At 48.2% G+C, this 24220-nt stretch overlaps 1 protein-coding gene across 1 annotated transcript; it reads left to right on the forward strand.

The window, feature by feature from the left end:
* Nucleotides 1–759: 759 nt before the first annotated feature.
* On the forward strand, nt 760–24220 carry LOC115480597 (activated RNA polymerase II transcriptional coactivator p15-like). Its single transcript, XM_030219402.1, has 5 exons — nt 760–815; nt 1612–1684; nt 10602–10721; nt 13541–13649; nt 23770–24220. Exons 2-5 carry the CDS (start codon nt 1613–1615, stop codon nt 23847–23849), a joined length of 381 nt encoding a protein of 126 aa, XP_030075262.1. The 5' UTR covers nt 760–815; nt 1612; the 3' UTR covers nt 23850–24220.

The raw sequence follows: 24220 nt of genomic DNA on the forward strand, positions 1-24220 counted from the left end.
AAGCAGAGCTGCCAAGTTACCCATTCCAGGTGGGAGAGATTTTGCCTAGACCTGGATTTCTGCCAGTGCATTATGGGACCTGCAGCACTGAACTATACATACTATACTGTTTTGGGATGCAAGTTTAAAACCAGGAAGGGCCAAAAAGCTTCCTTCCCGGAACTGGGTAACTTGGCAGCGCTGTGAAAGGTATCTAGACTGGTGAATTCTGTACCCTTCTCCATCACCAACTCCAGGCTCCGCCCTTTCTGCCTCGCCTCACCCCACACCTAGAACAAACTCCCTGAGCTCATACGCCAGGCCCCCTCCCTGCCCATCTTCAAATCCTTGCTCAAAGCCCACCTCTTCAATGTCGCCTTCGGCACCTAACCACTATACCTCTAGTCAGGAAATCTAGACTGCCCCAACTTGACATTTCTTTAGATTGTAAGCTCCTTAGAGCAGGGACTGTCCTTCTTTGTTAAACTGTACAGCGCTGTAACCCTAGTAGCGCTCTAGAAATGTTAAGTAGTAGTAGTAGACACACGCTAGCTCTTGCCATGTAATCATTATTAAAATGGCTTATTTCATTTGGCAAACATGATTTCTCTTTAAACGAAATGTAACAGAAAAGCGACCAGACCTCATCGAGAACGCTCTACATGCTCTGAGCTGCAGCACCGCACCTCCCGCTCACTCCACGTGACTACTTGACCGTGTTGCCGGCTACAAAAGGTTTCCCGCTTCGTCAGCTGTCAAAAGCGCTGATTGGCTCCACCCTGTGGAAGGCGCCAAAACCAGCCTATTAGAAAGGGCTGTCCTGTTTGGCCCTCTCGGTAGGAGGGGAGTTGGCGGGCAGACTGTTGGATTTGGTTTCGCCGCCGTAGTAGAGGAAGAAGGGTGAGGGAGGGGGTTTTACTTCTGATTAGTAGTGCTGGTCAGGCGCGAAGGTTTGTTCTGGTTTTAATTTTGACGCGGTAAAGGTTTTTGGTGAGGGCTTTTGGCTCAGGTGACAGGCTTGGTATATCATAGTTCATCGTAGTTTGATGTGGCTTAGTCTTGTTTGGCTTAGTGTGGTATGATATAAAACACTTTAGTTCAGACGAACTTAATACAGCTCAGTATGCATGGGTTAATATAAATTGACACAATGCAACGTGGTCCTGGTATAACTTGATCCTCGGCGATTTATTGTGTATTAGTATAGCTAGCTTAACGTGATGGTTCCCAGGAAAGCATCCTAGCCGATTTTTCAAGATATCCGCAGTGAATATGTATGAGAGAGATTTGCATGCACTGCCCTCATGCATATTCATTGTGGATATCCTGAAAACCTGACTAGCTGGGGTGCCTCCAGAACCAGGGTTGGGAACTACTGGCCTAATATAACATTATGTAGGTCTGTTTGGCCCATTTTTATGTGGCCTGGTGTATTTGGGGGTAATATGTCATAGTCCTTTTGGCTTAGGGTGGCCTGGTACAACCTAGTTCCTCTTAGACAGTGTAGTGCAGGCTGGTACATACATTGCAGCCTACAATAGCATGGTATGGCCTGATGCAGTACAGCCTAGGTTTTGTCCTCCACTCCCTCAAATGGTTGCTCTATTTTCTTTCTCTTCTGTTTTTTTCCAGAATGCCCAAGACCAAAGAGAACTTGAGCTCTTCCAGCTCCTGTAGTGACTCAGATGATGGAAGTGAGAAAAAGGTAATACTCTAGAAGTATGCTGGCGTACTGCTGTAGGGTAGATTTATTTTCTTGAAAAAGTAACCATATAGACCCATGAGTATGATGGGAAAGCCTGTTCTAATACAACTGGATCCATAAGTGCTTGCCCTATAAGTTATATGCATAATTGTTTTCTGCAGTGAGTTCAAATATTTTTTGGGGAAAGAGACTTGTCTGCTTCTGGAAATAAGATTTCATATCACTCATTCATAGACTGTGGTTTTTGGTTCTGTTTGAAATTAAAAGGAGAATGTAGAGTTGGGGAGAACAGAGTATAAAACAAAACAATAAAAAAACAGAGAGATGTTCTAGAGGCTGTTTTCACTAGAATTTGGATAGGAGTGAGGTGACTGTAAATCCTTCCCTGCACAGTAATTCATAGAAAAGACGTGTACTGAGCTAGCATTGCTGCAGTTGTCGTACTGAAGCTTTAGTTAAGTGAGGCCCATTGTTCTTTATAGCAGCCTGATGATAGTCTGTGGCTAAAACGTCATGCCATGCCTCCAGTGCTGTGTATGCTCAAAAGTTAATATTGAAATAGTAAAGAACATATGTTGTATGGAAGGCCTTTTTAATCTGGTTAATTTCCGAGGACAGCAGGCTTTATTCTCGCATGTGGGCGACGTTATCCACGTCACCTGGTGTGAAGTATTAAAAAAGCTAATATTGCTTCCTTATCGTCCCTCCGGACCGGCCCAGAATGTGACTGATGGGTTGTGCACGCCTTCCACCAGGTGGAGACTGATAAAAAAAAATATGGCTAGCGAGTCAATAAGAGCCCTTGCCAGCCAGAGAAAGACCCAGTAATCTCAGTCTCATTCTTTATCTTTGTCTATTCTGTATTATAGAAAGCCTGTCACAGAGAGAGCAGAGGCCCGTGGGGGTCTCTTAGGGCCTCGGGGGTGTTACACTCGGGAGGCCGAGTCCCTCCCCCCATATCCTCCCTGATTTTCTGTGGAGCTAGGTTCTTTAATTTCCTGAGAAGCTCACAGTTAAAAAAAAAAAAAAGCAAACGAAATCAGTTTCCTCAAGCTTTTTGGTGGAAGAGCTTTGGAGGCAGGGAGAGGCAGCTATAAAAAAAAAAGACGCGTTTTGTTTAAGCGAACAGGGCAGCTACTTTATTGTTCTTCTCTGTTTATTTGGTCGGGTTTCGTCGCGGTTCTTGGCTAGCCGTCAGCAATGGCAGAGAAACTTTGCCGATGATCGTGTGTCAGAGGCAGGGACTAGGCGCGAGCAGTGTCTTAGTTTTGCACCGCAGCGGAGATTTTACTGGTGCAGGGACCGGGAGATCCTCAGCGCCATCGCCGGGGGGGGGGGGGAGGAGGGTCCGATTCGGATGCTTCAGCTGTGGTTGGGTCAGCCTTGCTCCCAGTGCCAATTTCGGCAGGAAGCACCGCCATTTTGGTTGCTTCGGTGTGTGCTGCGCCTCTGCCTGCTTCTCAGTCTCCCTTTTCGTCAGCGGGTGAAGGATTTCCGCCTGAATTTGTGGTACAGATGTACCAAGCATTTCTGCTGCACAAAGCTGCTCCAGGGGACCCTCCGGGATAAAGATCTCTGGAGGGCTCCTCTGTGGCTGTAAAGTGGGTCAGACATTCTGTGGAGGCAGAAGAGGATTTTTCTTTTGCTCCTGACCAGGAGATGCTGTCTTTTAGAAGAGGCACCAGGTTTCCTGAGGAACAATTTTCTGAGGACCTGGAAGAGCCGGATGATGGAGCAGAATCTCTTCCTGCGGGGGAGGATTCTTCAGTGGTAAGGATTTTTCATAAAGATGACCTTCAGAAACTTACTTCGCAGCTTTCTTCTACTTTTCGCTTTGATAGCCAGGATGATCAAGTGGTGGAGCCCAGAAAGGTAGATTTGCTGGTTAAGGTTATCCGCAGGGCAGGTAGATCTTTTCCTATGCACCAAAATATTAGGGATATTATTCAGGCTCAGTGGGAAGTACCTATTTTGCTTTTCGGCTTGCAAGATCTATGGTCAGGCTTTATCTGGTTCCAGACTCAGATAAGGAGCTCTTGCGCCCTCCAGTAGTAGATGCGGTAGTGTCCGCGGTTACCAAGCGGAACACAGTTCCTGTGGATGGTGGAACGGTTCTGCGAGATAACTCAGAATCGCCGTATTGAATCCTTACTGAAGAATTCCTTTGTTTCTGTTCTGGCAGTCCAGGCTGCAATTTGTGGATCCTTAGTAGCGAGAGCTTGTTTTCGCTGGTCAGAAAGAGTTTTGGACCGTACTTTGGATGATCTTTCAGCTGTGGATGCTGAGGTGGCAAAGTTGGAAATGGGTTCGGCCTTTTTGGCGGATGCTCTTTATGATTTGCTTCAAGCTTCTTCTAAGTATATGGCTGTTTCTGTCGCGGCCTGTCGGTCTCTTTGGCTACATGGCTGGTCGGCGGATGTGGCTTCTAAGTCCAAGCTTAGAAAAGAACCCTTAAAAGGAAACTTACTGTCTGGTGAGGAATTAGACAAGCTGGTACATAGCCTTGGTGAGGCTAAGGTTCCAAGGTTGCCTGAGGATCGTCCCAGGGGTTCGGGGCGTGGTAATTTTTCTAGTCGTAGAGGCCATGATTTTCGTCGTAGAGGCCGGGCAGAGTATTTCCGGTCAAACGCTCCAGGTTTTTCCAAAGGACTCAGTCCTTTCGGGGAGGTCGTAGAGGAGGTCGGGAAGCAGGAAATTCCTTTTCATCCTCCTCTCATCCTCAATAATGAAAGTATGCGGGCCCAACCTCTAGTCCAAATAGGTGCTTGGTTGGCACAATTTCAGGGGAGGTGGGCCCAGATTACTTCGGACCAGTGGGTGCTAGAGGTTATTCAAAACGGGTACGCATTAGAGTTTGCTCATCCTTTGTCAGACAGTTTCGTACAATCTCCTTGCCGTTCTCGCATCAAGGTCGCAGACTTCTAGACCTGCGAGTGATTTGTCTAGTTCCTTTGGTGGAACAGCGTCAAGGCCATTACTCCATTTACTTTCTGGTACCCAAGAAAGAGGAATTCTTCTGGCCGATTTTTAGATCTCAAGGCGGTCAATCGAGCTCTCAAGGTGCCCTCGTTTCGTATGGAGACTTTGCGGTCGGTCATTGTTGTGGTCTGGTCCAGAGAGTTTCTGACTTCTCTCGATCTTACGGAAGCCTATTTCCATATTCCTATTCGTCCGGCACATCGTTTTCTCTGGTTTGCAGTGCTAGGTCAGCACTTTCAGTTTCGTGCCCGTCGGGCTTGCGACCGCTCCTCATAAGTTCACCAAGGTCATGGTCGTAGTGGCTGCAGCTCTCAGAACGGAAGGCATTTTAGTCCATCCTTACTTAGACGATTGGTTGATCAGGGTGAAGTCTTACCAGGAGAGTGTTCAGGTGACAGCTCTTGTGGTAGCATTCTTAGAGTCCCTAGGTTGGGTAGTCAACATGCAGAAGAGTCGTCTTCAGCCTTCTCAGTTGTTAGAGTATCTGGGAGTCCTGTTCGACACGATGCAGGGCCGCGTGTTTCTTCCACCGGCCCGTGTCCTCAAACTGCAGTCTCAGAATCGTCAGTTCTTGCAGACTTGAGACCGTCGGCAAGGGACTATCTACAGGTTCTAGGATCCATGGCGGCAATGATCGAGGCGGTGCCCTGGGCCAGGGCTCACATGAGGACTCTGCAGAGGTCATTTCTGTTGAGATGGTCATTGCAGACAGATTCTCTTCATCAGAGATTACCTCTTTCGCTACAGGTGAAGACCAGTCTTCGATGGTGGCTTCGAGAGGCCAATTTGACCAATGGTAGACTAGCCCAGCTGGAGAATTGTGATGACGGATGCCAGTCTCCAAGGCTGGGGAGCTCACTGTCGGCAGTATACTCAAGGCCTATGGTCTCCTCAGGAGAAAACTTGCTCAACCAACCTGAGACCAGAGCAATTCCTCTGTCGCTCCAGGGTTTTCTTCAGCTGGTAAGAGGCGAGGCAGTTCGGGTGATGTCAGACAATGCCACCGCAGTAGCATATATCAATCGACAAGGAGGGACGAGGAGCCTACCATTGGAGTGAGAGGCGTCGCTACTGTTTCAGTGGGCGGAGGCCCTTCTGGTGGCGTTATCAGCGGCTCACGTGGCAGGGGTCCTAAATGTTTAAGCAGACTTTCTCAGTCGTCACTTGCTAGATCCAGGGGAGTGGTCTCTAAGCGAAGTGGCGTTTTGGCAACTAGTCAATCGTTGGGGGTGTCCCAGGATGCACCTCTTTGCCTCCGCCCTCAATGCAAAACTTCCTCTGTTCTTCAGTCATCGCAAGGATCCCAAAGCACAGGGCATAGACGGTCTCCTGTGTGCCTTTCCTCCATGGCCTCTGATAGGGCATCTCCTTCAGAAGGTCGAGACTCAAAGGGGCCGTCTGATCTTAGTAGCACCAGATTGGCCTTGCAGACCGTGGTATGCCGACTTGCGGCGTCTTCTGGTAGATGTTCCCTTCAGGCTTCTGGTCACTCAGGATCTGTTGATGCAGGGCCCGGTGGTTCATCCGGATCCGGGTCAATTCTGTCTTTCGGCCTGGCTCTTGAGAGGGCTAAGCTGACTAAGAAAGGTTATTCCTCTAAGATCATCGCTACTATGCTTTGCTCACATCGCAGTTCTACCTCTTTGAATTATGTGCGGACCTGGAGGATTTTCGAGGCTTGGTGTAAGGAGTTTGGTCTTTTCATGCTTCTGTCCCGCAAATTTTGGATTTTTTGCAACGGGGTTATGACAAAGGTCTTGCTTTGGCTTCTCTTAAAGTGCAGATTTCAGCTCTGGCATGTTTTTGTGGCCGTGTCCAAGGGAGACCTTTAGCTAGTCATCCGGATGTGCTCCGTTTTTTGAGGGGGGGGGGGGTTAATCTTCATCCCCATCTCAATGGTCCTTTCCTCGTTGGGATCTGAATTTAGTACTTTCGGTTCTTACTAAGCCTCCCTTCGAGCCTTTGTCATCTTATTCTTTGAAAGACTTGACTGAAGACAGTATTTTTTGGTGGCCATTGCTTCAGCTAGACGAGTTTTGGAGTTGCAGGCGCTGTCGTGTAGATCTCTGTTTTCGGAGTTCTGTTCCAATCGGATAGTTTTACGACCAGTTCCTTTCTTTCTTCCCAAGGTTGTGACTCGTTTTTATGTATCTCATCCGGTGGTATTGCCTGTGTTAGGCTCTTTCGCTGGGTCGGAGGAGCGTTGTCGTTTGAAGCATTTAGATGTCAAATGGGTGTTGAAACAGTATCTCAAGTCTACAGATGGGATTCTGCGATCTGATCGTTTGTTTATTCTGATTGGAGGTTCATGTAAAGGATTTATGGCTTCTAAGCCCACTATTTCACGGTGGCTTAAAGAAATGAGTGCCTCAGCTTACCTTCTTTCTGGGAAGCCTGTTCCAGACCATGTTAAGGCTCACTCTACAAGAGGTCAGGCAGCTTCTTGGGCAGAGCGTTGTCTGGTGCCTCCGGAGGACATTTGTAGGGCAGCGACGTGGTCGTCTTTGCATCCTTTTTCTAAGCACTATTGTTTGGACGTCCTCAGTCATCAGCAAGTTGTTTTCGGGGCACACGTCTTGACGGCGGGCCTGCTAGGGTCCCTCCCATAATTTAACTGCTTTGTTACTTCCCATCAGTCACATTCTGGGCCGGTCCGGAGGGACGCTAAGGAAGGGTAAATTAGGCCTTACCTGCTAATTTTCTTTCCTTTAGTCCCTCCGGACCGGCCCAGATCCCTCCCTTCAGGTATTCTGTGTCTTCAAGAGTTAAGAGAGATTTCTTTGTTCGGAGCTGTGTTGCTGGTTTTGTAGTTTTATTTCTTTATTAAAAAAAAAAAAAGAATCTTTTCTGGATCTTTAAGTATCCTGATATGCAGGGGCATATCTTTGGACACAGTATGTTTGCAGGCACTCACCCTATGTTGGCAATGTGCCGGTAGCTGCTCAGGTTTTTGGATGCACAGACCATTTAAAAAAAAAATGTTTTTTTGTTACATTTGTACCCCACGCTTTCCCACTCATGGCAGGCTCAATGCGGCTTGCATGGGGCAATGGAGGGTTAAGTAACTTGCCCGGAGTCACAGGGAGCTGCCTGTGCTTGAAGTAGGAATCGAACTCAGTTCCTCAGTTCCCCAGGACCAAAGTCCACCACCCTAACCACTAGGCTGCTCCTCCACTTCTTTCGGTTTACTTCTGCTTTAGTACTTTATTACCGGATCATTCTCTGGCTGGCAAGGGCTCTTATTGGCTCGCTAGAGTCACAGTTTTTTCCTCAGTCTCCACCTGCTGGAAGACGTGCACAACCCATCAGTCACATTCTGGGCCGAGGGACTAAAGGAAAGAAAATTTACAGGTGAGGCTTAATTTACCCTTTAAGAGCATGCACAGTATCCCCACCTTATATGCGTGAGTGCTTTCCCGCCTGCTGCGAGAACATGTGACCAGCAGTCTCATCCACTGTGAGGAGAGATCGCGCTATTCGTAGCTCCTCATACCGTCTGGAGTGTGAGTACTTATTCGAGCGAGTTGTACCTTCCCAGGGAAACTTTTTTTCTTCTGTTTATATTTTTTGTTAATATTGTTATGGGTATTTTTTCCCCACTTCTAAGTTCTAAATTTTCTTTTTTTTTTTTCATGCTCTTTAGACCCTCTTAGGCCTGAGCTCCAGTTGGAACCTGTTCCTTCTATTTTTTTCAGGTGCTTTGCCCTATTTTTTTTTTTTTGGCTGTTTTCCCTTCCATGTCATCAAAGGTTCCCAGTGACTTTAAGCATTGTAATCGATGCAATAGGACCATCTTTGGCAATGCATGCATTTTTGGTGTCTTCAGTGTCTGCATTGTTTGGAGGCCTCTTCCAGCTATGTTCTGTGTCCTTCATATGAAGAAAAGAACCCAGTTAGCCAGAAAGGGCTCAGCGAGAATCTTTTTGGAGCCTGGTCTGAATCCTCAACATCAGCATTAACATTGAGAATTGCATTGGTCCACATGGCCTATCTTGGACACTGGAAGGTGGGCGTGCATTGAGCAGGTTTCCACCTGCCTCGATGCCGATTGCTGTGCAGGGCTCCCAGGACCAGTCGGCATTGACCCAACCCTGAGGCAACATGAGGATTCAACATCATCCTCTTCAACACCAAGGAGTGTCTATGTAATGCGGGGAGCTCTGGGGCACTGAGGGACGCATCGGCGCTGGGAAGACCACTCCCCCTCCATACAGGAGGTGCTGATGTTGGGTCTGTATTCAGCCAGGACCCGCAGCACCTGTTTCGAGCTGCAGTTCATCAGCCTGTCTCTGACCTGATGCCCCAGCCTTTACCAATGGCCTCTCTTGATGAGCACATCCTGGTCGTGCTCCATGAGTATTGGCAAGGCTTTTACAGCAGAGTGCATCGGCATCTTGCTGCTGCCCCACTAGGCCTTCAGCCTGCGGTGAGGTCTCCAACACCGGTGCTGCCTGTACTGGCACTCTCTCCATGTAGGAGGAAGAAGCTTTGCAGGAGTCGAAGGCGGAGCCGACTCATCGACACCCATCTCGAGGACATGGTTCCTTTCTATCGAGGCAGGCTCGGTCTTGGCCCTCCCATGAGTTCTTTACCGATGCCAATAAGGAGTGCTCATGGGAGTCTGATGAGGATCCACGGTTCCATCTGACCCCTCCCCTCCTGAAGAAAGAAGAAACTCTCCACCTGAGAATGTTTCCTTTCCATCTTTTGTCAGGGAAATAGTACCTGCCATTCAGATTAATTTAGAGATGGACAAGCCCAGGGCTGAGATGTTCAAGGTCCTGGACTAAGATTCCCCTCCTAGAGAGGCAGTGATGTCCACAGGATCCTGCGGGACATTCAGGTGAAGAACTGGGAGTTTCCTCTGTAGGTCCCTGTCCTCAAGAAGATGTACGATGTACTGGATCCAGATATCCCCTGGGTTTGATAGGCCCCAGTTGCCTCATCACTCCTTGGTGATGGAATATGTGCTCAAAAGATTGAGGAGTTCTAGGGACTATTCTTTGGCAACCCCTGGCAGAGAATCTAAAAGCCTGGATTAATTTAGGCAGAAGATGTATCGGGCCTTTATGCTCATCTCCAGTATTCAATCTTACCAGCTCTTCACGAGCCTATACTTGTGGAACTTGGTACACAGTGTGTCTGATTTGGCGGATTCTCTGCCACAGGAGCAGGGCAAATCTCTTCGCCAGTTGGTCAAACAGCAGAAGGTGTGTAGAAAGTTCTTGGCCAGGGGTGCCTATGACACCCTTGATACGGTGTCCAGGATCTCTGCCCATAGTATAGCGATGTGCAGATTCTCCAGGCTGTATGTCTCTGACTTGGACCCTGCAGTACAGCAGAGTTTGGCAGATGCCATAAACAATATTAGCTTTTATAATGTTCCACACCAGGCAACATCGTCCCTGACACAGGCGCTTGAAGCCGAAACACGGCCTTTGTCGGGTCTAGTAGTGAAGGACCTTGACTTTCCCATTCTTGAAAGGCCCTTGGTGCACTTTTTTTTGTATTTAAACTCTTTATTGTACTGGCATAGTCCACTGCAGACTTCAGCTGTGTTGCAGGGAAAATAGATATAAATACATACAGTACTATTTATTTTTTATTAGGATTTTATTTACCACGTTTTTGAAGGAATTCACTCAAGGCGCAGTGTACAGCAAGAAGTTAAACATCAGTAATAGGTAATTACAACAATAAAAATATTCAAATAATAATACAATGTATGTTATAGTATGCTGCATTAGTGTCAACACAATAAGTAATACAAATTTTTAAATAGCATAGAGTTTAGGCAATGAAGGAACATATAGATAGAGAGTAACAGGAATAAGAAAATAAGGGGACTAATTTTGCACATGAGGAGGGTAGGAGTGGATAAACAATGGCTCCCTCCTCTCTAAACAGGAACAGAAGCATTCATTTTTATTTCTTCCAGAAGAGAAAGAAGCAACCCCCTCTAGCTAAAACTAAGAAGGATAAAGAGAAGGGTGCAAAGGAAATAAAGACTTCCGCTAGGAACCCACATGAAGACAGTACTGAAGAAAGCATGTTTCAGGTAACCGGGCTTATAAGGAATAACTGCTCAGCTTTATGGCTTGGATCGTTTTAGCAACAGCACAAGGGTAGAAGATGCCACACACAACGTCCGTTGAATCAAGGTAAAAGTTAATTGATTCAACGGACATTGTGTGTGGCATCTCCCACCCTTGTGCTATTGCTGTGCTTCTTTGTGGAAGACCTTTTTTTTTTGGGGGGGGGGGGGAAGGGATAATTTTAGAGGTGGTACTCATGACCTTCTACAATAGAAGAATTTGGTATGTTGACTATTTGGTGTGTGTGTAGGGGGGGGGGAGAAGATTAACAGGAAAAAGTGGAACCACACCACAAGACCAACCAGTACTGGCCTGTATATAAGAGCAGAAAACATGCTGGCAGTCACTCCCGTTCTTTATCCCTATTATTTCTATTTATCATCCATAGCAGAATGCCTAGAACAGTTATACTTAATCAAAACCATTTATAAAATAGCATACACAATCTGAAATGTAAAATAAAACCAAAATACATTTCTTTAAGCAAGAAGCAAAAAATTAAAACGGGCAACATTTCACACCCCTCCATGTCCTACATATCTGCGTTGGTTACTGCATTCAGATTCTTAAATATTTCCGTGGTCTTCTCAATTGTGTACCTAATCTCATGCTGAAAACTTTAAAGGAGTATCCATATTAACCTAACAAAAATGAGACAGGTGCCTCAACGAATTGGTTAGTTTATAAGGTGCCATAAGCTTCCAAGGACCACAGTCCACTGCATCTGACAAAGTGGACTCTAGTCCTCAAAAGCCTATGCCTCAACAAATTGGTTAATCTATAGGTGCCAACTGGTTCTGTTATTCTAATTTCATGCTGTAATCTTTCACTTCTATTTTATTCATTTGATAATAGTAATGCGTAAATTGGTGTATGATAAAGTACACACATATTTTATTCTGTCACTTTTTTACTGGGCAAATGAAAACACTAAAGACAATTAGTCCCACACTGCCTAGCTGCTCTGCTCTGCCCATGAGTCACCTCTTAGCTTTTGGCCTTTGGTAATTTTTCTTTTTCTTGCCCGTTCTGTGGCACAAAAATCACTATATGTCTAGGATGAACAGTTACTGCTAGTCGTCAAAACTAAGCTTAAAATATTCCCATCTAGTCTTTAGAAGCCAGTTTTGGGCAGGCCACTGTAATTGTAGTGTTTTGTAGCACTTTTCTGCTTGGCTATTTGAGAGCAAGTATTAGTGAGATTATGAGGCTCATTTTCAAAGCACTTAGCCTCCCAAAGTTCCATAGAAACCTATGGAACTTAGCCTCCCAAAGTGCTTTGAAAATATGCCTCCATGTGTTTGTTAGTATTAGAAAGTAATTTAATTTGGATTTGTATGATCTTATGTGTGTGAGCATTTATGTGTGAAGACTTTTATATACTATATTTACTAAATTCACATGTGAATAAGATGCAGGTTCATGCCTAAGATGTCTGTGGCTGTTTGAATGGTGACACAAGTCTGGCCTTTAGCATGGTCAGTGGTTAAACGTTGCTGGAGCCCAGGCAGAATTTGGGAGGAGGCCCCAGTACACACCAACTGACTATATTTTCAACTTTGTACAGGTTTGGCACACTCTGTAGCATGGGGTTCCAGGGCGGGTTGCTCTGTTACAGGCCCCTAACACCCAGTCCTGTCTTTGACAACTTCTTAGGACTGGGAGCCAATGGCTAAGACACTTCCTGCTCCCCCCCCCTCAATTGTCTCCAAGGGAGGGGAGGGGAGTGAAGGATCTTTCTGAGGTCTACCCTAGCTTCTTTAGGGTCTGCTTTACTAAGGCTGATTTTCTCTATTCCCTGTCCAAGGGAAAAGAAAGCTTAGTAAATCAGGTCCTTTATGTACCCTAGCAGGCCACTGGCAGAAACGCTCAGCCTGTCTCCCATCCCCCCCCCCCCCCCCCCCCCCCCAAAAAAAAAAAAAAGAAAATAAAAAAATCCGTCATGGGCGTAGCATCAGTAGTGCATAACAGTGCATGCTCATCAACTTGAGAAGCAGCATCTCAAAATTTTCTTTCAGCCACATTGTAGTGGAAATATTTTTGTTACACCACCGATTTAAGTTGCCACTACCCCCCTGCACCCTTGTCATCACCCATTCTCTCTTTAGCTCATTCCTTACCACTAGTCTGTTTCCCCTATCCTTCCCCAATGAAATCAGTCAGCCCACCTGCCCAGCCAGCACAACCAGCTTCACCCTGTTCTGAGGAGCAAGAATTTCTGCTTTCTGTCGTGGCTGCTGCTAGAGCAGGAACATCAGCTTCCCTGCACCATGCAACTCTTGTGAGTCTAAGCCCCTAGGCAGGAACCCTTGAGTTTGATCTCTGGTTGTCAAATTTCACAAGACCAGCACAAGAGTTCCTGTACCATATGGCTTACTTGTGCAGAGCCATGTGGTGCATAGAAGACAACATTCCTTCTCCAGTGGTGGCTGCAAACCAGGGCACAAAAATCCCAGGCGCCAGATGGAAATTTATAGACGCTATGGTGACCTGGTACCTGGGATTTGTTGACTTTGATGCACCAATTTTAGATAGGGAAGAAGGCTGTGCAATAATTGGGAAGAGGTTGATGTAAACTTTGCTTCCGTTGTACTTCTGATGGATCCCCAGCAGCCACAGAATGAGATCACCCAGATTTTGTGTAGTCCTCCCCTTTGTATGTTTCTACCTCAAGGATACTTTCCTCATGAGAAATGTCCCAGAGTAGGTCACTGGGAGCTAGTTATGTAATTGGTCTAAGCTTTCCACTCTACTGATAATGCTGTTTTTGTGCACTTTACAGATTGGCAAAATGCGCTATGTAAGAGTCTCTTCTTTCAAGGGGAAATGCCTTGTGGATATTCGGGAATTTTATGTGGATAAAGAAGGCGACACTAAACCTGGAAGAAAAGGTATTCAGAGAATACAGTTGAAGCCATCTTGGGTTGACAGAGGGTGTAGTTAAGAATTTTTGGTCAGCTTTCAAGGTTCCCTTTTCTAGATGCCTGAGGCACTGGAAGCTCATTTGCACTAACCTTTTGAGAACTAATTTGTAGCTCAAGGAAAGAGCTTGTAGTGTTCTTTTCCTGGGCTCAATACAGTAGCACAAACTTGAAGTTGCTTACATAGGCGGTCGGTGGCCCAACTGTTTGGGGAGGCTAAAGGGGGAGGGGTTAGGGGTGGAGCCAGGGGCGGAGTTTATATCCATAATTGTCTGACAACACACAGAAAAAAAAAAAAGTTAAAATAAAAGTCACAATACCTTCTATTAAATTTAGGATATTAGATATGTATCATATGTCAAAGAATAAAGTGGTTGTTCAAAGCATACACTAACCACAATTACACTATACACAAACTTGTGCAAAAACACACTCAGAACCTCACCAAACCATAACAGCACTAATTCCAAGGACAGGACGAGCTACAACCTTATGCGTGGAAAGGCAGCACTGTAATTACACCGGGCTCTAAAACACCAGTACACAACCTAGTGAAACAAAAAGGGCTGAAAATACTACACACTAGCAGAATACTGCACCTTGATCACACATGAAAAACACATGACACAACAGATATGAAGGCAAAATACTGAACTGGAAAGTTACCTCAAGAAGTCAGACTCAGCATGCAGCAATACTAGAAAAATTGAAACTTGCATGCAAAATATCACAGATGCACATTTCCAAAAGCTGACATATTCCAGTTAATAAATTCTGAATAAAATACTTTTTTCTACCTTTGTTGTCTGATCATTTAGTTTTTCTATTCGCTTTGGTCCCAGTGTCTTCTGTTTTATGCAGTGTCTTCTTTCCATTTGATATTTTTTCTCTCACCATGTCCATCATCCTCCTGTGTCTTTATGCGTCCTGTCTACCATCTGTAGCCCTGTCCCTATCCTTCAGTGTCCCGATCCAGCTCTTAAATTCAGCAGTTTTCCCTCCATCCATATCCAGCATTTCTCCTCACTCCCCTCCATCCATGTGCATATACTTCCCTCCCCTTCATCCATGTCCAGCACCTTCCCTCTTTCTCTCCTACCCTTCCGTCCAGTGTCATCCGTCTCTCTGTCTTCATCCTTCCACCCATTACCCTCTCCCAATCCTTCCGTCCATTGTCTCCCTCTATCTCCCCTTCCTTCTAGACTGTTCTCTCGACCCTTTTCCATTCAGTATGTCCTCTCTCACCCCATCCTTCCAGTGTCTTTCCTCTTTCCCTCCCTACCAGTGTCTTCCCTCATTCTGCCCCCTCCTTCCAGCATTTTTCCTCTTTCTCCCTCCTTTCATCCAGCATTTCTCAGTCTGACTGCTAGGGTCTCCCCCAGTTTCTCCCCAGCAGCTTCTCTCTCTCTCCTGCCCATGCCCCCTCTTTCTCTCCCCATCTTTCCACTCATCTCTCTCTCTGCACCCCTCTTCCATCCAGCATCTTCTCTCTGGCTCTCACCTGATCTTTTCCATGTCCCCTCTTTCTCTCATCATCTCTCTCTAGCTCTCCCCTGCTCTTTTCCATGTCCCTGGCTCTCCCCTGCTCTTTTCCATGTCCCTGGCTCTCCCCTGTTCTTTTCCATGGCTCCTCTTTCTCTCCCCATCTCTTTCTGGCTCTCCCCTGCTCTTTTCCATGTCCCTTGTTCTCCCCTGCTCTTGTCCATGTCCCTGGCTCTCCCCTGCTCTCCCTCTCGCTCCTCCTACCGTTTCCAGCCACGTTCTCTTCTCTCCCTCCGGGCCTCTTTACAGCAGCACTGTCATAAGAAGAAAAAGAAGCGCGGGGCCGCAGCAGCCTTCAGACATGCGGTGTCGGCTCTGCCAGTCCTCTGCCCCCGGAACGGTAGAAATTGACGTCAGGGGCAGAGAATGGCAGGAGCCGACAGCGCATGTCTGAAGGCTTCTGTGGCCCCGCGCTTCTTTTTTTCTTATGCTGGCTGTGGAGAGAAGCGGCGGCAGCAGATCAGCGTAGGTCTTGTTCTGCGCTGCTCAACAGAAGCGGCAGTGGCAGCAGCAGAAGATTTTGTCAGGAGTCTAATCTTGGCAGATAGGCAGGCGGGGAAGGTCACAACTGGGCCGGGGAGGCTTAGCCTCCCCAAGCCTCTTATACGGGGTGCCTATGGTTGCTTACAAGTTGTACTTCTGTACTTGGTATTAGGAGCTGTTCTAGCATTGAAACTTACATGTCAGCACAGAATTTAGTGAGTTCTTGTTCTATAGGAACAAGGAGGATTTGCATTCAAAGAGCATTCACAAGATGAATTTCCATACATGAAAGATGGTTTGGTTTATCAGCTGTCTCTATTTTCACATTTGCCACATGTAAAGCTGTTTCTCCGAGGACAAGCAGGCTGCTTGTTCTCACTGATGGGTGACGTCCACGGCAGCCCCCTCCAATCGGAAACTTCACTAGCAAAGGCCTTTGCTAGCCCTCGCGCGCCCATGCGCATCACGCATGCGCGGCCTTCTTCCCGCCCGAACCGGCTCGTGTTCGTCAGAATTCTTTTGTCCGCACTCGGGACGGTCGTGTTTTGCGCCGTTTCGTGCCCCTCAAGTTGACCTCGCGCGTCTTCGTGATTTTCGCTAAAAAAAAAAAAAAAAAAAAAGAGACCGATCCGGTCTTTACCCCTTTCCCGTGTTTCCAGCTTTTTCCCCGCGTAAGTTTCCTTTCGCTTTCGGGACCGGCCTATTTGACCTCGGTACGGGTTTTTTCTCCCTTCTTTTTGGTGCCTTTCGTCATCATCGCGAATTTTGATTTCGCCGGCGTGATTTTTCCGCCCATGTCATCGAAGTCTTCCAGCGGCTTCAAGAAGTGCACCCAGTGCGCCCAGCTAATCTCGCTCACTGATAGGCAAGCTTCGTGTCTTCAGTGTCTGGGGGCTGGGCACCGCCCGCAGGCCTGCAGTCTTTGTGCTCTTTTGAAAAAGAGGACTCAGGTAGCGAGATTGGCCCAGTGGAACGCGTTGTTCTCGGGCTCTTCAACGACAACAGCATGGGACGCATCGAGTGCATCAACGTCGACAGCATCGAAGTCTTCGACATCGGCATCGACTGCATCGAGGCTTCTACCTCCTGCATCGTCGGTACCGAGACATCGGAAGGCTGCGTCGACGTCGGTGGTACCGGGACCTCCGCTATTGCTGATGTCGCCGGACGGTGGTGCTTCGTCTGGAGTGCAGGTGAGGGCTGTCCATTCCCCTGCTGGTGGCGGTGAGCCTTCGGGTGGGTCTTCCCCTGCCCTGAGGGCTCCTGTGGTACAGCCCCCCCGAGATCGACCTTCTTCGGCCTCGGCCCCGAGGAAGCGACGGTTGGATTCTACGTCCTCCTCGTTGGTACCGGGAAGCTCTGGTGACATGCTTCGCTTGAAGAAGTCAAAGAAGCATCGTCACCGGTCTCCTTCCCGTCTCGGTACCGAGAGCTCTGGGTCGCCGAGGCAGTCGGCACCCAGTAGGCATCGGCACTGGGAGGACCGCTCACCCTCTGTTCAGGAGGTGTCGATGCGCTCCCCCTTGGACAGCCCGGAACCGCCTCCACGCCCGGAACAGACTCTGACCTCGACACCTGCATCGGCTTCTCAGTCTTTCTCCACAGCCGCTCTGCACGAGAGTCTCCGGGCCGTTCTTCCAGAGATTCTGGGAGAGCTGTTGCGCCCTTCTCCTCCGGTACCGGGGGTGCTTGCGCCACCGGTACCGTCGAGTGAGGCGACGGCTGGCCCCTTGCCCGAGGTGAGGTCTCCGGTATCGGTACCGCTTGCGGTACTGGCTACGGCCGCCTCCCAGGCAGACTCCCTGACGACGTCGGCGGAGGGAGCGTCGCCGGTGCTGGCGAGGGAGTCCACCTCTCGACGCTCCTACCGTGGCCATGTTTCCACGGAGTCGAGTCGGGCACGGCTTCAGACGCAGGTTCGTGAACTTGTGTCTGATACTGATGGTGAGGCCTCGTGGGAGGAGTAGGAGGACATCAGATATTTCTCTGACGAGGAGTCTGATGGCCTTCCTTCTGATCCCACTCCCTCCCCTGAAAGGCAGCTTTCTCCTCCCAAGAGTCTGTCTTTCGCGGCCTTTGTCCGGGAGATGTCTACGGCCATCCCCTTCCCGGTGGTCGTGGAGGATGAGCCCAGGGCTGAAATGTTTGAGCTCTTGGACTATCCTTCTCCACCAAAGGAAGCGTCCACAGTACCCATGCATCATGTCCTAAAAAAGACATTGCTGGTGAACTGGACCAAGCCACTAACTAATCCCCACATTCCCAAGAAGATCGAGTCCCAGTATCGGATCCATTGGGACCCAGAGCTGATGTGCACTCAGTTGCCTCACGACTCTGGTGTGGTGGATCTGGCCCTAAAGAAGGCTAAGAGTTCTAGAGAGCATGCTTCGGCGCCCCCGGGCAAAGACTCCAGAACCTTAGACTCCTTTGGGAGGAAGGCCTATCATTCCTCTATGCTCGTGGCCAAGATTCAGTCCTACCAGTTCTACACGAGCATCCATATGCGGAACAATGTGCGACAGTTGGCGGGCTTGGTGGACAAGCTCCCTCTTGAGCAAGCCAAGCCGTTTCAGGAGGTGGTCAGGCAGCTGAAGGCGTGCAGAAAATTCCTGGCCAGAGGGGTATAGCCGCTGCTAAAGGTGTGGTGACGCGCAGACTCTCATGGCTGCGTACCTCCGACCTGGAGAATAGGATCCAGCAGCGGATTGCGGACAACATTTTTGGAGAAAAATTCGAACAGGTGGTAGAACAACTCCACCAGCGGGATAACGCTTTCGACAAATTCTCCCGCCGGCAGCCTTCAGCATCTACCTCCTCAGGTAGACGTTTTTATGGGGGAAGGAGGGCTGTTCCCTACTCTTCTGGTAAGTGTAGGTACAATCCTCGCTCTCGTCAGCAGCGTGCGCCTCAGCAAGGCCCTACGGCTCCCCAGCAAAAGCAGGGGACAAGCTTTTGACTGCCTCCAGCAGAGCATAGCCGACATCAACGTATCCGTGCCGGGCGATCTACCGGTCGGGGGGGGGGGGGGGGTTGAAAGTTTTTCACCAAAGGTGGCCTCTTATAACCTCTGACCGTTGGGTTCTTCAAATAGTCCGGCAAGGATACACCCTCAATTTGGCCTCGAAGCCTCCAAATTGCCCACCGGGAGCTCAGTCCTACAGCTTCTAGCACAAGCAGGTACTTGCAGAGGAACTCTCCGCCCTTCTCAGCGCCAATGCGGTCGAGCCCGTGCCATCCGGGCAAGAAGGGCTGGGATTCTATTCCAGGTACTTCCTTGTGGAAAAGAAAACAGGGGGGATGCGTCCCATCCTAGACCTAAGGGCCCTGAACAAATATCTGGTCAAGGAAAAGTTCAGGATGCTTTCCCTGGGCACCCTTCTTCCCATGATTCAGGAAAACGATTGGCTATGCTCTCTGGATTTGAAGGACGCCTACACGCACATCCCGATATTGCCAGCTCACAGGCAGTATCTGCGATTTCGTCTGGGCACACATCACTTCCAGTACTATGTGCTACCCTTTGGGCTCGCCTCTGCGCCCAGAGTGTTCACGAAGTGCCTGGCTGTAGTAGCAGCAGCGCTTTGCAGGCTGGGAGTGCATGTGTTCCCTTATCTCGACGATTGGCTGGTGAAGAACACTTCCGAGGCAGGAGCTCTACAGTCCATGCAGATGACTATTCGACTCCTGGAGCTACTGGGGTTTGTGATAAATTACCCAAAGTCCCATCTTCTCCCAGTGCAGAGACTCGAATTCATAGGAGCTCTGCTGGATTCTCGGACGGCTCGTGCCTATCTTCCGGAGACAAGGGCCAACAATCTGCTGTCCCTCGTCTCCCGGGTACGAGCGTCCCAGCAGATCACAGCTCGGCAGATGTTGAGATTGCTTGGCCACATGGCCTCCACAGTTCATGTGACTCCCATGGTTCGTCTTCACATGCGATCTGCTCAATGGACCCTAGCTTCCCAATGGTTTCAGGCTGCTGGGGATCTAGAGGACGTGATCCACCTGTCCACGAGTTTTCTCAAATCCCTGTACTGGTGGACGATTTGGTCCAATCTGACTCTGGGACGCCCTTTCAAATTCCTCAGCCACAAAAGGTGCTGACTACGGATGCGTCTCTCCTGGGGTGGGGAGCTCATGTCGATGGGCTTCACACCCAGGGAAGCTGGTCCCTCCAGGAACGTGATCTGCAGATCAATCTCCTGGAGTTACGAGCGGTCTGGAACGCTCTGAAGGCTTTCAGAGATCGGCTGTTCCATCAAATTATCCAAATTCAGACAGACAACCAGGTTGCCATGTATTACATCAACAAGCAGGGGGGCACCGGATCTCGCCCCCTGTGTCAGGAAGCCGTCAGCATGTGGCTGTGGGCTCGCCGTCACGGCATGTTGCTCCAAGCCACATATCTGGCAGGCGTAAACAACAGTCTGGCCGACAGGTTGAGCAGGATTATGCAACCTCACGAGTGGTCGCTCAACTCCAGAGTAGTGCGCCGGATCTTCCAGGTGTGGGGCACCCCCTTGGTAGATCTCTTTGTATCTCGAGCCAACCACAAGGTCCCTCAGTTCTGTTCCAGACTTCAGGCCCACGGCCAACTGGCATCGGATGCCTTCCTCCTGGATTGGGGGGAAGGCCTGCTGTATGCTTATCCTCCCATACCTCTGGTGGGGAAGACTTTGTTGAAACTCAAGCAAGACCGAGGCACCATGATTCTGATTGCTCCTTTTTGGCCACGTCAGATCTGGTTCCCTCTCCTTCTGGAGTTGTCCTCAGAAGAACCGTGGAGATTGGAGTGTTTTCCGACCCTCATCACCCAGAACGAAGGGGCGCTTCTGCATCCCAACCTCCAGTCTCTGGCTCTCATGGCCTGGATGTTGAGAGTGTAGACTTTGCCTCTTTGGGTCTGTCGGAGGGTGTCTCCCGTGTCTTGCTTGCTTCCAGAAAAGATTCCACTAAGAGGAGTTACTTCTTTTTATGGAGAAGGTTTGCCGTCTGGTGTGACAGCAAGGCCTTAGATCCTCGCTTCTGTCCTACACAGACCCTGCTTGAATACCTTCTGCACTTGTCTGAGTCTGGTCTCAAGACCAACTCTGTAAGGGTTCACCTTAGCGCAATCAGTGCATACCATTACCGTGTGGAAGGTAAGCCGATCTCAGGACAGCCTTTAGTTCGCTTCATGAGAGGTTTGCTTTTGTCAAAGCCCCCCGTCAAACCTCCTACAGTGTCATGGGATCTCAATGTTGTTCTCACCCAGCTGATGAAACCTCCTTTTGAGCCACTGAACTCCTGCCATCTGAAGTACTTGACCTGGAAGGTCATTTTCTTGGTGGCAGTTACTTCAGCTCGTAGAGTCAGTGAGCTTCAGGCCCTGGTAGCCCAGGCCCCTTACACCAGATTTCATCATAATAGAGTAGTCCTCCGCACTCACCCTAAGTTCTTGCCGAAGGTAGTGTCGGAGTTCCATCTGAACCAGTCAATTGTCTTGCCAACATTCTTTCCCCGTCTGCATTCCTGCCCTGCTGAACGTCAACTGCACACATTGGACTGCAAAAGAGCATTGGCCTTCTATCTGGAGCGGACACAGCCCAACAGACAGTCCGCCCAATTGTTTGTTTCTTTTGATCCCAACAGGAGGGGAGTGGCTGTGGGGAAACGCACCATTTCAAATTGGCTAGCAGATTGCATTTCCTTCACTTATGCCCAGGCTGGGCTGGCTCTTGAGGGTCATGTCACGGCTCATAGTGTTAGAGCCATGGCAGTGTCAGTGGCCCACTTGAAGTCAGCCACTATTGAAGAGATTTGCAAGGCTGCGACGTGGTCATCTGTCCACACATTCACATCTCATTACTGCCTGCAGCAGGATACCCGACGCGACAGTCGGTTGAGGCAGTCAGTACTTCAGAATCTGTTCAGGGTTTAGAATCCAACTCCACCCCCCTAGGCCCATGTTTATTCTGTTCCAGGCTACACTCTCAGTTAGTTGAATAAGTTGTTAGGTCAATCTCAGTTATGCCCTCGCCGTTGCGAGGCCCAATTGACCATGTTTGTTGTTTTGAGTGAGCCTGGGGGCTAGGGATACCCCATCAGTGAGAACAAGCAGCCTGCTTGTCCTCGGAGAAAGCAAATGCTACATACCTGTAGAAGGTATTCTCCGAGGACAGCAGGCTGATTGTTCTCACAAACCCGCCCGCCTCCCCTTTGGAGTTGTGTCTTCCCTTGTCTTTGTCTTGCTACATACGGGACTGACGAACACGAGCCGGTTCGGGCGGGAAGACGGCCGCGCATGTGCGGTGCGCATGGGCGCGCGAGGGCTAGCAAAGGCCTTTGCTAGTGAAGTTTCCGATTGGAGGGGGCTGCCGTGGACGTCACCCATCAGTGAGAACAATCAGCCTGCTGTCCTCGGAGAATACCTTCTACAGGTATGTAGCATTCGCTTTAAAAATGGATTTGGCAAACAGATGTAGACTGTACACATCCATTATAGTTCTATTGTGGGCATTTTACTTTTTTTCTGAGTGGTATGGCCAAACAGTTTTTGGGTCTGCTTTCACCAGCTTTGGTTGATATACTGTTGAGCATATTTTCAAAATGGATGTCCATGTGCTTGAAAAGTCCAAATTCTGATTTTGTTAGGGCAGAAAAGGGACATCCAACACTGTAGTATATCCAATAGCAAGGGTGTGTTGTTTTCAGCAGGACTAGGGCAGGCCCAACAGCAATTACTGAATGGGAAGAAATGTCCAATTCTAAAAAGGACATACTAAGACCTGTTTCAGTCAAGTAACAAAAAGGTGCTCTGATTTGAGCAGCTAACCACTGGAAGGATTAAGGTATGACACCTCCTTAATCCCCCAGTGGTTGCTCTCCTCCTTCCTCTCCCCTGAAAGAAAAAACTGAAAGGGGATACCAGATTCTGATAGCTTCAGGTATTACAGACATTCTTGGCAAAGTAGGAAGCAAGTCTGAGGAGTAGTTCAGGGGTTAGTGCAGTGGACTTTAAACCAAGGTTCAAATCCCACTTTAACTCTTATTTTGTAATTGTGTGCACTCTAGGAACAGAAAAATACCTACTGTAGCTCAATATATGTCATGTGCAATCCTGAAGGAGCAAAAAAAAAAAAATACCTACTATACCTAAATGAACATTCAGGTATAGTAGGTATTTTTCTGTTCTGGCGGGCTCACAATTATAAAATAAGTGTTGGGATTTGAAACCGAGTCCACTGCACTAATCAGTAGGCTGCCCCTCTGCTCTGCTGGGATGACTGTGTGGCCATTCTTCTAAGACTGCTGTGAGATGTCCTTGTCCCTTCTTTTTTTGCTGTTCATATATTGGACATTCCTTTTTTTAAAATGGCTGTTCATGCCGAACATCCTCAGCATACGGACATTCATCTCACATATTTTCAAAAAGAAATCTTTACTTATTTCTGTTTTGCCACTTCTGGGATGTCTATTCTGACTTGGACATCCTTTCGAAAATGCCCCTCTATGTTGGGAAGTAGTAATGGCTCTTCCCGCTCTCCTTTCTCATTGGCCATCTTGGATGTCTATCTCCTTTTTCCTCTTAATCATACCTATGTGATAGGCACATAGGGCCAGCAGGGTTTACATACCCTTGGACGCCTGTGGCTATTAGAAAAACCACTACAGCAGCACTGAGTCTTCCTCCTTCCTCCTCCTGTGGGGCTGAGCACTCCTTTTGTGGTGCCCAGACTCGAGCAACCTTGTCAGATGAGATGTCTTAATTCTGTTCCCTAGTAGAGTGTTAAAGACATGAGCCACAGGGCCATTTTCTTGTAACTAAATTTTACAGCAGGAAACATGAGATTTTTGCTGTGAACCCTGAAGAGCAGCAGGTAACTTCTAAGCTTTGGCTTGCACCTTGTTTCTCTTTTCATAGAATATGCCTTTGCTAAGTTATTTGTAGATCCTGAAGCATTAAATGCAGGGCTAGAATGCACTCTTGAGAGAAGGCGGGGAAGTTGTTTGGGTGTGAGGAAGCAGGATCCTACACAGAATTTGATTTGCGGAATTAAATTGGCATCGCTTTGCTTTGTTTTAGGAATTGCGTTATTTCCTGATCAGTGGAACCAGTTGAAGGAGCAGATTCCAGATATTGATGCAGCCATCAAGAAACTGTGATGAGCAGGGTACCACAAAAGGACAGAAGAAACCATACACAGATTGGTTGGATTTGAAGTTGCATAGAAATGACGTGTTCAGGTTGGGGTTATAAAGCTTGGCTCAGTTCTGCAAAAGGAAGGGGTGGTTGTCACTGTAGCTGATTTTTATACATACATGTCAGAAATGAATCTCATGCTTATGTTGAAGATGATCTGTCTTCCTATGGAGGTGTGTGACTATTCAGCTGTTTGACCTTTGAGGTGACACTTGTGGGTTAATTAAATTTTAATACAAAAATTGTTACCTTGCTGGAGATCTTCTGAATGTGAAGTTTTAATTTTGAATTTTTACAGCTGGGATAAAGCATAAATAAACTTTTTTGCTTTCTA

This window comes from Microcaecilia unicolor, chromosome 11, assembly GCF_901765095.1.
Source record: "Microcaecilia unicolor chromosome 11, aMicUni1.1, whole genome shotgun sequence".
NCBI lineage: Eukaryota > Metazoa > Chordata > Amphibia > Gymnophiona > Siphonopidae > Microcaecilia > Microcaecilia unicolor.

Coding starts and splice junctions, on each gene's coding strand:
- LOC115480597 (XM_030219402.1), top strand. CDS start 1,613: ATGCCCAAGACCAAAGAGAACTTGAGCTCTTCCAGCTCCTGTAGTGAC. Junction 10,722..13,540: donor CTGAAGAAAGCATGTTTCAG/GTAACCGGGCTT, acceptor TGCACTTTACAG/ATTGGCAAAATGCGCTATGT. Junction 13,650..23,769: donor CACTAAACCTGGAAGAAAAG/GTATTCAGAGAA, acceptor GCTTTGTTTTAG/GAATTGCGTTATTTCCTGAT.